This window comes from Alexandromys fortis, unplaced genomic scaffold, assembly GCF_014885135.2.
Source record: "Alexandromys fortis isolate MF-2015 unplaced genomic scaffold, M_Fortis_MF-2015_v1.1 scaffold_155, whole genome shotgun sequence".
In the NCBI taxonomy this organism is placed as follows: domain Eukaryota; kingdom Metazoa; phylum Chordata; class Mammalia; order Rodentia; family Cricetidae; genus Alexandromys; species Alexandromys fortis.
The window spans coordinates 2,952,391-2,965,186 of NW_026068052.1; the positions used below are offsets into that span (position 1 = coordinate 2,952,391).

Below are 12,796 nucleotides of genomic sequence, written 5' to 3' on the forward strand. Positions count from 1 at the left end.
AAGGCCAGCTGACCTGGGTCTGAATAAGCCTGGGATAAAACCGGTCTCACTGAACATAGAGGACAATGAGGACTACTGAGACATCAAGAACAATGGCAATAGGTTTTTGATCCTATTGCATGTATTGGCTTTGTGGGAGCCTAGGCTGTTTGGATGCTCACCTTACGAGACCTGGACAGAGGAGGGTTTTCCTTGGACTTCCCACGGGACGGGAGGGAGGGAGGGGGACATGATTGGGGGAGGGGGAGGGAAAGGGGAGGCGGAGGTGGGGAAGAGACAGAAATATTTAATAATTAAATTTAAAAAAAAGAAAAATAATAATAATAAAAAAAAGAAATTAAAAAAAAAAGCTAAACAAAACAAAAACAAAAAAACCTCAAGAAACCAAATCACCACCACCAAAACCAACCAACCAACCAAACAAACAAGCAAGCAAAATCTCAACTTGGAGGCTGTAGTGTGGCTCAGTATACCCTTTAGTCCAAACTTGGTGGCCTCTGTCTCCTCAGCAAGGGGTTCTGGCCCTAACACAGACCCTACAGTAGGCACCAATGAGAATTAGTGTCTGTACTGTATGATCTATGAGACACAGGAAAAGTAGGAAAAGAGTTGGTGTATCTGAGGAAGGTTGAAGGAGGACCGAAAAGACAGGACAGTCCAACCAAATACTGCAGAGAGACTGCCTCCTATCATCCATCCTTTTGAGTTTTTGTGGCAGTTAGGGAAACTTTGCATGCACCCTCAGGGACCGGGGCGGTACACCTGCCCCTGTAGGATCTCTGTGCCTGGAGCCGGCTTAGGGAAGCAGATCTGGGAAAGCGGCCACCCTGGAGGGTTGGTGGGAGACCGCAGGGTGGAGTCATGGGACGTGCAAACGGAAAGACTACATCTCCCAGGCCGCCACGCTTTCCAGCTGGAGTCCTAGGGCGCTGACTGCTCCCCAGTTTCCGTAGGGAAGCGCCAGGCTACCACAGCTATTGTGCGTCGCGCTGTCGCCCTCCTCTTCCCGCTGTTGCTGCCCTGTTGTTGGAGGAAAGCTACGTCTCCTTGGCCGCCGGGTTTAACCCTTTAAGCGCCAAACCCGGCAGCCTGCCGGCTCCCAGGAACGAGTAGGCGGTCTCTGCAGTTGCCGAGTTGTGGGCAACGAGCCCCGAAGACCCTGAGGAAGACAGCTGAAGGGAGCCTGTGCTGCCGGTCGGTCTCGGGCTTGGGGCTAGGCCAGCATGAAGCAGTGGCATTGGCTTTAAGAAGGGGGAGGGGAGGCGCGGTCCGCCGCTCGGGGAGCCAGGAAAGGAAGCCTCAGCTGGTTGGCTTGGGAGCGCAGAGAGGCGGCCCCCCGCATTCGCGCTCTCCCCGCCTCCACCCTGGGCTGCCCAGGACTCAGCGCTGTGCTTCGGGGAGGCGATGACCAGGGGGCGTGCTGCTCGCTAGGCTGCACCCTGCCGGCGTCAGAAGGCGTTGGTAAGCATTCCTGGTCACCCGCAGCCACCACCGGACTACGCGCTCCTGCTACACACCAGCGGGCGCTCCCAAGTGTTCCATTGGAACAGGTACCTGTCCTCCAAAGGGAGTGGGGCTGAGTCGTCTAAAAGTGGAGCCTGAACGCCAGCCACTAGGTCTATTCTGCTGATTGTGCCACTGATGCTCTTGCTCTTTGTCTCTAACCCCTAGTCCCTCCGCTGCCGTAACCATGGGGCATCCCCCGCTGGAGTTCAGCGACTGCTACCTCGACAGCCCCGATTTCCGCGAGAGGCTCAAGTGTTATGAACAGGAGCTGGAGAGGACCAATAAATTCATCAAAGACGTGATCAAGGACGGCAGCGCGCTTATCAGCGCTATGAGAAGTAAGTGGAAGGCTTCCATGAGCCGTTTCCCTGAGTAGGTGGTTCTGGCCTTTAAACCTTTCCATACCACAGGGGGATGGGAGGATCTGCAATGACTCTCAAACCAGGTCTCTGAATCTGATGGATTTCCAAACCTTTGGATGTGGGGTCACCAGAAGGGGAAAGTGGTGATGACAAGCAGAACTTTGGGCCTTTCCCTTTAGTATCCCCAACCTTCTAAGACTTAATATGCAGCCCGGACAGGGGCCCTCTTATTTTGCAGTTACTCTTACTTACCAGCTCCTTATTGAAAATGAGAGTCTGCCAGCCGGTCAGATATGCCCAGCACCCTTGCCTGGTACAAGGTGACTTCCATGCTGACCAAGGAACTACCCCAGCACTCCCGAAAGAATTGGGAATTAAGGCTAAGAGCGCCTTTATAACGACTTTTGTTCTAGCCTCTAGTTATTACAGAAAATTGTAGGGCTTTAAAGAAATTACCCTTCCCTTCAGATTCTTGGTTGCCTTCACATACTACTGAATTCTGCTTCATTGGTGAACAAAACCCTGTCAAGTTCATGATCCAAGAGGCCCAGATCCCCTGGGTGTAAACTACAGGGGTAGGGTGGAGGCCTGCTACATTGAAAGGACCTTTCCTAGCTTTGCTTTTTCAGTGGTCACAGTTTCCTCAGCTGTGAGACTGTTTTTTCCTCCTCTGTGTGTAGGCTTTGATTTCTGCTGGTTGTCAGGAGGCTCCAAGAAAAAGAAAGAATAATAAACATCCCCAAAGAAAGTCTAAGGAAGCCAACCCTCGGTGTCAAATTATATACCTAGAAGAATGGAGGGTAATGATTAAGAAGTGATGATTAAGTATTTTTTCTCTCCTTGGCTGAAAGATAACTGTGAAAGGTACAGTCGTTTTGTAGGAGTCCCTCTATGCCTTTAACTTTGTTTTGAGTGGATTTACCCCGACCCCATCCCATGTCAAGGTTGCGTGGACCCTGGTATCAAGCTGTTATGGCCAAGCAGCAATGGAGAGACTCTTAGACGCTTTGGTGCCACAAGAACTGCTGCAAGCCAGCATTTCTCTGTAGCAGTTCTGGTTCGTGGTGGTCTGGCCACTCTTGGTCAGAATCTGTAAACTGTTCCTTCGAGTTCCTTAATTGGGTTTGATCACTTAATGCTTTGTTGTTGCATCACCTGGCCAATAGCAAACTTGTGTTAGCACCTTAAAGATGGAATATTTGAAATGCTGAGCCTTGCAGACTTGTAGGCCAGGCTTTTTGGGTGTGTCTCCTCTTAATAGAGTTCATTGAGAGGTTGAGGATATGGAGGTTGTGCCACAGAAATAGAAACTTGAGGGCTCTGTGAAAGGAAAAGGGGACTGTTTGGATTGCAGATTTCTTCTTATTGCGGACTGCCTGGTGTAGTAGTCACCATCAAAGAAAGCTCAATATAAAAGTGCTAGGCAGGAGGTAGTTTTTAATGACATGTATGGCAAGCTGAAATTGTGCTAAAAATGAACAGCTAAGTCATATCCAAGTGATTAAGCTGTGTAAGAAAAAAAAATATCAGTTCAGTAAAACATTTCGGGGAAAGGCAAAATGTTTGTCTCTTTCTCCTTTCTTTCTTTCTTTCTTTCTTTCTTTCTTTCTTTCTTTCTTTCTTTCTTTTTCTCGTTCTCTCTTTCTTTCTTCTTTCCAGTTCTGGGGAATGCATTCAGATCTTTGCATATACTAGCTACATATGTAGGTCTTGGTTTGGGGGGGGGATAGGGTCTCAAAATGTAGATTGGGCTTGCCTTTAACTGCTAATCTTTCTGCCTTAGCTTCCCAAGTGCTGGTTTATAAGCATGCAAATGTTTTGCAAATTAAAAGGCAATAGTGGGTTTTCTCCTTTCTATTATTTCGGAGACTAAGAGTGGGAAGATAGAGCAACTATGCAGGCTCAAATCTTTGCTGCTCTAGGGTAGGGGTTCTTTAATATTTGTGCTGCTTTTCTATTTCAGAGTCAAAATGGGATGGGGAGATATTAGAGCCCAGATGACTAACTCGTGCCTTACTACTTTTCTTTGAGCTCCACAGTTTTGAAATACTTGAGTAGCTAACGGCAAAGATGGAATTGTTTCCTACCATCTTCATCACAGAAGTCCTTGTTCCCCACACGCTGCTTTTTCAGGCTGGGACTGCTCAGCCACTTTTTCCTGGTATGTAGGATAGATGCAAAACAGGTGTGCTCCTCCTAAGTGAAGGAAAGAGGAAAATATCCCACTGGGATTAGATTTGGAAGACCTCGGATACAGTTGTGGCGCTTCCCCATTTTGGGATCTGGCAAAAACCATTTCAATTGTGAAATGTAATTCAAAAATCAAGAAAAAAAATCTCGTAGGAAAGAAAAATGTGAAACTATCCCAAATTAAGTAAACACTGGTTAACTTTATGGTAATGTACAACAGGAAATTTGTGCAATATGAAATTGGTGGTGGGCTGGGCATGAAGTTCAGTATTAGAATGTTTACCTGTCAAGTGCAAGACCCTGTATTCCTTCCATAGTACTGAAATTTTTTTTTAAAAAAAATGCTATAGTAATGGTGGTAATTATATCCACCTCACGGGGTAGTTGTGAGTCTCAAGGAAATTAATTCTTTTTTTTTTTTTTGAGAGAGGGTTTCCCTGTAGCTTTGGGGCCTGTTCTAGAACTCAGTTTTTAGACCAGGCTGGTCTCGAACTCACAGAGATCCACCTGCCTCTGCCTTCCAAGTGCTGGGCTTAAAGGCATGCACCGCCACCGCCAGGCTCAAGGTAATTAATTCTAAAAGGTTTTGTAAAATGGAATGACTAAAACAGGCACATTGTTGATAGTCTATCTTTTGGTTATTAATACATCTGTTGATGAGTGGTGTAATTTTCAGTAAAGTTCAGAAAGAAAATACACGAATAGAAGTAGTTGGAAACAGACTCTTTCCTTGTTATCCTGATGGAAAAATTCCCTCATCATGAGGGCACAGCTCAGTGATTAGTTTTGTATTCATGCTCATGGATCCATCTTCGCATCTGGAACCTGGCAATAAAAGGCAGGACAATGATTGACACTTAACTAATTTGGATACGAAGTCAAATGGCGAGCATTCTTGCAAACCTTGAGACATGACACACTGAGCTGCAAAACTCACTTGTAATTTTCCTTCTTGTTGTTAACCCAGGTGAAACCTGATGTCAGTACTTTATCTTACTGTGTAATTTTTGCATAGAGCTCTGGATAAACTTTAAGCCACATGTATGTGTGACTATTAGTGTGTTAAATGTGGTCCTGTTTGAATTGTGTGCTGGTTAGGTTTTTTTTTTTTCTTTGTTTTTATTTTTGTCAACTTGACACAGCCTGAGTTGTCTGGGAAGAGGGAAACCCACTTGAGGGATTGTCTCCATCAGATTGTCCGAAAGCAAGTCAGTCGGGGGATTTTCTTGATTGTTATATAGGAGGTCCCAGCCCATTGTGGGCAGTGCCACCTCTGGGCAGTTGGTACTGACTGGGTGATGTAAACAGGCAAGCCAGAAAGCAGTGTCATTTCCATTATCCTCTGCTTCGCTTCCTGCCTCCAGGTTCCTGCCGTCAGAGATGGACTGTGACCTGGGAATTATAAGCAGAAATAGACTGCTTCCTCCCCAAGTTGCTCTGGCCAGTGTTTTTTATCCCAGCAACAGAAAGCAAGCTGGCACAAATACTTAAGTTTATTTAATTTGATGCTCAGAGGTAATTGATGTTCCAATAGCTGCCTCCTCTGATGGGTGCCTGATCCCCCACAAATGTGATTTATTTATAATTTTGGGAGCATATGACGATTATAACTTAAGCTAATAGAAAATAAACCACTATCCCTCTGAAATATAAAGACTGTGGCTGCTTTTCTGTGGTCCTTTGCTGACTCTCCCTCTCCCCCTCCCCTGCTCTCTTCCTTTCCCCCTCCCTTGCTCGCTTCCCCCCTCCCTCCCTCCCTCCCTCCCTCCCTCCCTCCCTCCCTCCCTCCCTCCCTCTGTGCATGCTTATGTGTGTGCATGTGTGCTGAGGATAGAGCATAGGGCCTTATGCATGCTGGACATGCCTTCTCCTACTAATCTATATCCCTGTGCCTCTCCTTTTTGATGGTGACAGGTTAAAGCCTTTTGATGTTAGTGAATATTTGCTGAACACTGAGGCTAGGCATTGTTCAGTATAAATCATATGGCCCATTGCTTATATGGCCTCAGAAACCTGAGACACTTCATGTAGACTATATATAGTTTTAAATACCATTCATTCAGTAAATTCCTGGGTGCATACTATGTTCTTTTTTTTTTTCATACTATGTTCTAATCTTTGTTCAGATGACTGTTAGACACACAGAGTGAGTCACAGGTGGATATTGACCCCAAGAAGTTTCGAGCCTAGTAAGGGAGATGTGTACAGGAGAAATCACTGCTGTATAAGGTATTAAAGTTGAGAACTTTAGAGTTGGATGGTGGACATGATTGTATGTGACATTAGAGAGAGGGAGAGAGCTTATTTCTTGGTGGAAGACAGAGGAAACAAAGGAAGAAATAGAATTGGAGCTTGCCAGAATTAACAGCACTGTGATTTATTAAACTGTTCCCGCCTATCAGTGATTCTTAATTAAATTTTTTTAGATGTTATACTTTATGGACAGGCTATGCCAAAGGAAATGGTTAGGTGGGAGTGTAGTTTTTGCTGTATTTTAGTAAGAGTCACTGAGAGCTTATCAAGAATAACAAGTTAGCATTCTATACAAATGTTTCTGACTGTTTTTTGAGACAGGGTCTCATGTAGCTCAGGCTTACTTTGAATTCACTGTGTATCCTGGGCTGGCCTTGACTTCATTATCTTTCTTCGTCACTGTCTCCAGGGGTGGAATTAAAAGGGTGTGCCACCAAACTCGACTGTTTTTGTGGCATTTAACATTTTTTTTTTTAAAAGACAGGATCTTGTTCTGTAGCCCAGGCTTTCTTGGAGCATGCTAAGTAGCCCAGGCTGACTTCAAACTTTATAATCTTCCTGCTCCAGTTTCCTGAATGCTGCGTATACAGGAATGAGCAACCACACCCAACTTTAGAGTATAATATTTGAGATGATCTCTCTATGTAGCTCAGGTAGGCGTTAAGGTCAAAATTCTCCCACCTCAGCATCCTGAGTGCTGGGATTATAGACCTGTATCATTATATTTTTAATATAGCTCAGGATCAATACATCTTGTCTGTAAAATATCATATTACATATATTTTAGGCTTTAAGACTGTGCGTTCACACACAACTAATCTGCTGTTGTCTGAAAGCAGCCTCAGTGAAAGAAGCACTCTAGGAAAACTTACTAAATGGAAATGTGATTTTTCCGACACTTTTCTCATGTCATGGTATTTTATTCCTTGGAATTTTGTCAAGCTTTATAACTATCACTAGTGGTGGCATGTGTACCCGGCAGTCAGGAGATGCAGGCAGGAAAGCTGAGAGTTCAAAGCAAACCTGGGGCGGAATGGATTGTAGGATATCCTGGGATGTAACAGAGAGATCCTGTGCCTAAAAAAAAAATCAAAAGAAAACTTCCCTAAAATGTGAAAGCCATTTTTAGTGCTTCCGGGGTGAGGGTAACATAAAAATAGTAAACTGGGTTTGTTTTACCAGCTTCAGTTTGCAGACCTTTGGTAAAGCTACTTAGGTTAAGTGGACTTTTCCTGGCAATCCAGCTAATATAATTATTGGTAGACTGGAATGCCATACCTCACATTTTCTAGTAAATGAATTGATTTTGGTATGCTATAAGTTGTGTCTACTGTGGATTCAAGGATCCCGGCTCACAGGAAAAGAGAGAAGGTTGAAGTCGATGGAAACGGGGAGGTTAGTGGGTCTGGAGGATCTGTGGGGAAAATCCAAGTCTCACCACCCTCCAATCTTAGTTGATGATTTTTAAATGCTCATTTGCTGGTGTTTTTTTTTCCTCTTTCTTTTTTGGTGTGACAGAGTCTTGCTATATAATCCAGGCTAGCCTCGAAGTTGTAGCAATCTTCTTGCTCAGCCTCCTAAGTTCTGGGGTTAAAGGTATGTACCATACCACCCACATAGTCTCTCTTTAGTGTTTTAGCTAAAGAAAACTTTTTTTTTCTTTTTACAGTGCTAGAAATTGAACCTAGGGCCTCACACATGCTAGAGAGATGCTCTGCCACTGAGCTGTGTTTCCAGCACAATCCAACGTTGTCTGTAGGCTAGACTGAATGAATTGTAGTCCCTGAGCTAAATCATCTAGATTTATTAGCCAACAAGTCTTGACCTCTTGTATGCTTGGGAAAGGGAGTGTGCCAGTTTTCAGGGAGAAAGGTTTTCAAAGACTAGAAACTGTGTTCTATTTAGCAAAGGGAGGAGTATAGTATAATGGCAAAGGATCCTAGATGGACAAGATGTGGTCTGTGAAATAAAAATGGGGAAGGAGTAGGACTTCTACATAGCTGTGTAGCTTTCACTTCCAAACTTCCATTGTGTATTGTAGTTCAACAATTTTAAAAAGGAATGATTTCCCGAGCTACGGAATTCATGTTTACATCAGTTTTCATGAATTATGAATGCGTGCTGCTGCTGCCCAGTCCTCTCCATCCCTACAGTCCTGGATCCCCCGCCCATGGATGCTCCTGCCTACAGTTAAGAGGACTCTTCCAGAATCACCTAATCAAGATAAATCAAGATAACCCAGCAGAGGCTTGCTGGAGGCCATCTCCCGCAGATTCTAGATTCTGTCAAGTTAAAAATAAATCTGACCACCACAGACACTTTCTGTACCAGAAATGTACATGAAGTTGATAAGATGGTTATAGTATAATGTGTGTAATTTTGATACCTTAGTCTTAATATTTTAAAAGAAAACCACTTTCTTCCAGTCTACACTTTTGTTTTGAAAGTTAATTAGTGGCCCACGCCTTTAATCCCAGCACTTAGGAGGCAGAGGCAGGAGGATCTCTGTGAGTTTGAGGCCAGCCTGATGTATAAGAGTGAGTTCCAGGACAGCCAGGGCTACACAGAGAAACCCTGTCTTGAGAAACCAAACAACAACAAAAAAAAAAAAGGAAAGAAAAAAAGTTAATTCCTTTTTTTTCTTTCATATACATTTGAAGAGAAGAGTTTTACATATTTACAGTAAAGTCACCTTTGGTACCTTTTCAGTTCAGAATTCGGCAACTTGGGTGCCTATGTATGGATTGCTTTCCTGGAAGGATAGGCCGCTTCCCAGCCTGCTATTAACAGCCTGTGTGGTCTTGAGTAAACCTTGACTTTTGAGTATAGGTTTGCTCACTTGTAGAATTAGAGGTCTGCTCAGTGATCACAAGGGTTCCTTTTGGATTTTGCCTTCTGTTTTTTGGTTACCGTTGCTTTACTCAGAAAGTTAAACTCCCTGAGATGGTTCTGCCAAAATCAAGCAAGTGCATCTTGACTCTAGGAGAATAGGCCACAAGAAAAACCAAACATCTGTCATGGGTAGACAGCTTGAATTACACTGGCTTATTGGAGTGTGAACTTGTTGAGTGTTTTTGGAGGGAGATGTCAATCTGATGCTTTTCAGTTCTGCCCAGAATAGCTGGGAGTCTCTTTAGAGGTAGGTTTAGAGCCATGATACATGGGAGTGTGATGTAATGTATGCTTTTACTCACAAGTTCAACTGTCATTATCTTAGTGATACTTATGTAACACCATTGAGCCACTGAGCATACCGAGTTGTTTTAGGCCCCCCAGAATAAATTGATCAATTTACTGGTGTATGATTTAGGACTTTTTTTTTCTTTTTTTTTCTTTTTTTAGGTTTTTTGAGACAGGGTTTCTCTGTAGCTTTGGAACCTGTCCTGGAACTAGCTCTTGTAGACCAGGCTGGCCTTGAACTCACAGAGATCCACCTGCCTCTGCCTCTTGAGTGCTGGGACTACTGCGCCACCACTGCCCGGCTAGGACTGCCTTTTAGTAGATGTAAAAGCGCTCAGTGGGATTCAGTGCGGCTGCATTACCATGTCTGTTAGAAGGCTTCCGAAGACCTACATTGTAGAGTAGCTGGACTAAGGGTAGTGGAAGTATGGTGGGAAAAAGTGGCAGTTTGTGAGCAATAATTTTATTCGGAGTGGAGGCGTAGTGCTGCGGCGCTAATGGGTTTAGCTTGACTCGCCTATTAAGAGAAGTTTTCCAATCAGGCTTAAGGATGGTGAAGGAAAATGACTCTCTGCCATAGCCCAAACCATTTGTTTAATCTGGCATCTGTTTCTCTAATCAAGCACCAGAGAATTTTCCTAAAAGCTCACGAGGATCTGGAAAGATACACAGTTTTCCAGGCGATTACCCTGGAAATCTCAAGCTGAGTTTTCTAGTCAGCCAGAGGATCCTTGTGAGCCATTACCGGGCTTCCTTTACGTCCTAGAACCTTGGGCAGTGTAAAGGGAATTCAATTTAATTCCATATAGATTTTCTAATCACCTACTGCGTGTCAGAGATTAGGGAGAGTCAAGATGCTAGAGCCCCTGCCCTCTTGGAGCACACATTAACTATTTAGTTATCTACCTGCTTATGTCAAGACAGTTTTGAGAAGGGGTACGAAGAGGAAGTTCAGGGTGAGATACATGGTCTGTCGTATCTTTTGAAGTTGAGATTTGTAGGGTAAGGAAAGGGAATTTAATGGTGATAATGTGTTATCTATTGGTAAGGAGAAACCAAGGAGGAAGAGTACCTAAGTCCAACAGACTTATGTTTCACTACCGTGATAATGGCCTTGGTACTTAACAAGATATTAATCTTTTCTTCTTCCTTTTGGTGTTTTGAGAGAAAGTCTTACTGTGTGGATTAGGCTGGCCTTCTACTTTTAAAATGTTTCTTTTTATTTTCTGTGTGCAGGTCATATGTGTGTGCTATGTAGTTGTTTATTTGCATAGCTACCTTATTTTTAAAAATTACTACATTTTAATTTATTTGGTGTTTATGTATGACTGTGTGGGCGTAAGCATGTCACAGAGCATGCGTGGATATCAGACGACAATTGCAGGAGTCCATTTTCTCCTTCCACCGTGTAGGCCCAGGTGATGACTAGTCCGTTCGTCCACTGAGCCATCTTACTTGCCCTCCTCCTTACTTTTGAGACAGGGCCTCTCATCGAACCTGACGCTCACCAGTTTTGAGGGATCCTTCTGGTTCTGTCCTTTCAGTGCTGGTGATATGGGTGGACACTGCCACATCTAGTTTTTACGTAAGCGCTGGGGATCTGAACTCAGGTCCTCAGGCTTGTGTGACTGGCACTTTAATGGCCTTGCCGTCTCTGTAGCCCCTGGCATCCGACTTCTGTTTCTCTTACTTGAGTCTCTAAAGTGGTGAGATTGCGGTTACGTGCCTCCATGGCCTGCTTCTCTTTCCTCCACCTCTGTCATACTTCCCCAATTTTTATCCCTAGAGGCAAGCAGTGTCGATAGTTTGTCTAGCCTTATTTCAGTACTTCCTCCAATTTCTGTCTCTTTAGGAGTGTATTCCATTATAGGCAAATCTTAGCTACTCTGCGACAAGCTTTCTTCGGCATTATATCTGGATGAGACCAGGCATCAAAGTCCATGCCTGTGATCTCAGCACTTGGGGACTCTAAGTTTGAGGCCAACCCTGGCTACATAGCAAGATCCCAGCTTATTATTTTTAAATGTCCCTGGATGGATTGTAGACTAAAGAAGCCCCCAAAGCCACTTCTGCCTAAAAGCAAATGGACACCATCCCTGCACAACAAGGTCGAATCAAAATAACCCTAGTTATCTATTAAAGGCAAAAATACTATGTGGTTGCTGGTGACCTCTAACAGCTGTGTTGTAGCCTCCCATTACCCCCTCCTTACCTCTAGGATAGTGTCGAAAACTAAAGCTTCATAGCGATGGTAGCCTTGCAGCATCTGGGAAGGCAAGATAGGATTGTGGCTCCTCAAAAAGTCCCATACCCAGAGCCTTGTTGTATTTAGTCACCTTTGCGGATGACTAGGAAAGGTTCATTCACGGGGCTGCTTACCATGGCACCTCGCACAGCTGGTTTACTGGGAACAGCTCTATCTCCAGGGTACATCACAGCTACTGATAGTTCTATAGCAGTCAGGCTGAGGAAGTGTTTGATCCAAAACATGAAAGAAGTAATTGAGAGTTCCAGCCTGTATGCTATGACATATCATTGTTTTAGTTAGGCAGGGAGATGGGGCAGGAAAAGTAATTACAACGCGTTTGGATGGGAGAAAATGATAAAGCTGTCTGTCATCATAGGGCATGGTACTGTGTCTAGCAGTGCTTTTCAACTCTCCTAATGCTGCGATCCTTTAATACAGCTCCCCATGTTGTGGTGACCCCCCCAACCATAAAATTACTTCGAGGCCACTTCATAACTGTAATTTTGCTACTGTTACGAATGTAGTATAAATAGCTAATATGCAGCCCCCCCCCCATAGGGGTGATGACCCACAGGTTGAGAAACACTGATGTGTAGACTAGCCTAGGGAATTTGAAGAGGATTACTCAAGGCGCTAAGTGTAGCAGGGTTATAGGATGCAAGGTAGTATAGAAAAATCAGTCACATTTTTCTATGTTGACTGTTCCGAAGTTGAATTAAGAAAAATATTATTCATAATAACACCAAAAGAATAAAATCTTTACAAATGAAAATTTATTTACTGAGCCATCTTGCTGACCTAATTAGAAATACATTGAAAAGAAGTCCATGACCTTTTCACTGAAAATTACAAAACATCATTGAGAGCTGGGGATAAAGTATGGTGGTAAGAGGGCTTGCCTGGCATGAGCAAGGCCTAGCCCCGCCCCCCCCAATCACTGAAAGAGATGAAAGATCTACTGAAGGGGAAGAAGATCGAATGGTTGTGAGTTAAAGGCTTACTCTGGGATGGAAGACACCAAGGAAACAAGGCCTTCTAGAGACAACAGAACTGATGT

At 44.0% G+C, this 12,796-nt stretch overlaps 1 protein-coding gene across 3 annotated transcripts in view; it reads left to right on the forward strand.

Moving 5' to 3' along the window:
- The first annotated feature begins 865 nt into the window (after window positions 1–865).
- Window positions 866–12,796, forward strand: part of Ophn1 (oligophrenin 1) — a 326,280-nt gene continuing 314,349 nt past the window's right edge. The window contains exons 1-3 of one of the 3 annotated variants that reach the window (XM_050119715.1): window positions 867–1,194; window positions 1,486–1,550; window positions 1,672–1,844. In XM_050119715.1, the coding sequence (XP_049975672.1) occupies window positions 1,691–1,844 (154 nt within the window). In that variant the 5' untranslated portion in view covers window positions 867–1,194; window positions 1,486–1,550; window positions 1,672–1,690. Of the gene's footprint in view, window positions 1,551–1,671; window positions 1,845–12,796 lie in introns of all 3 variants that reach the window. The other 2 variants (XM_050119716.1, XM_050119714.1) reach the window with 2 other exon arrangements.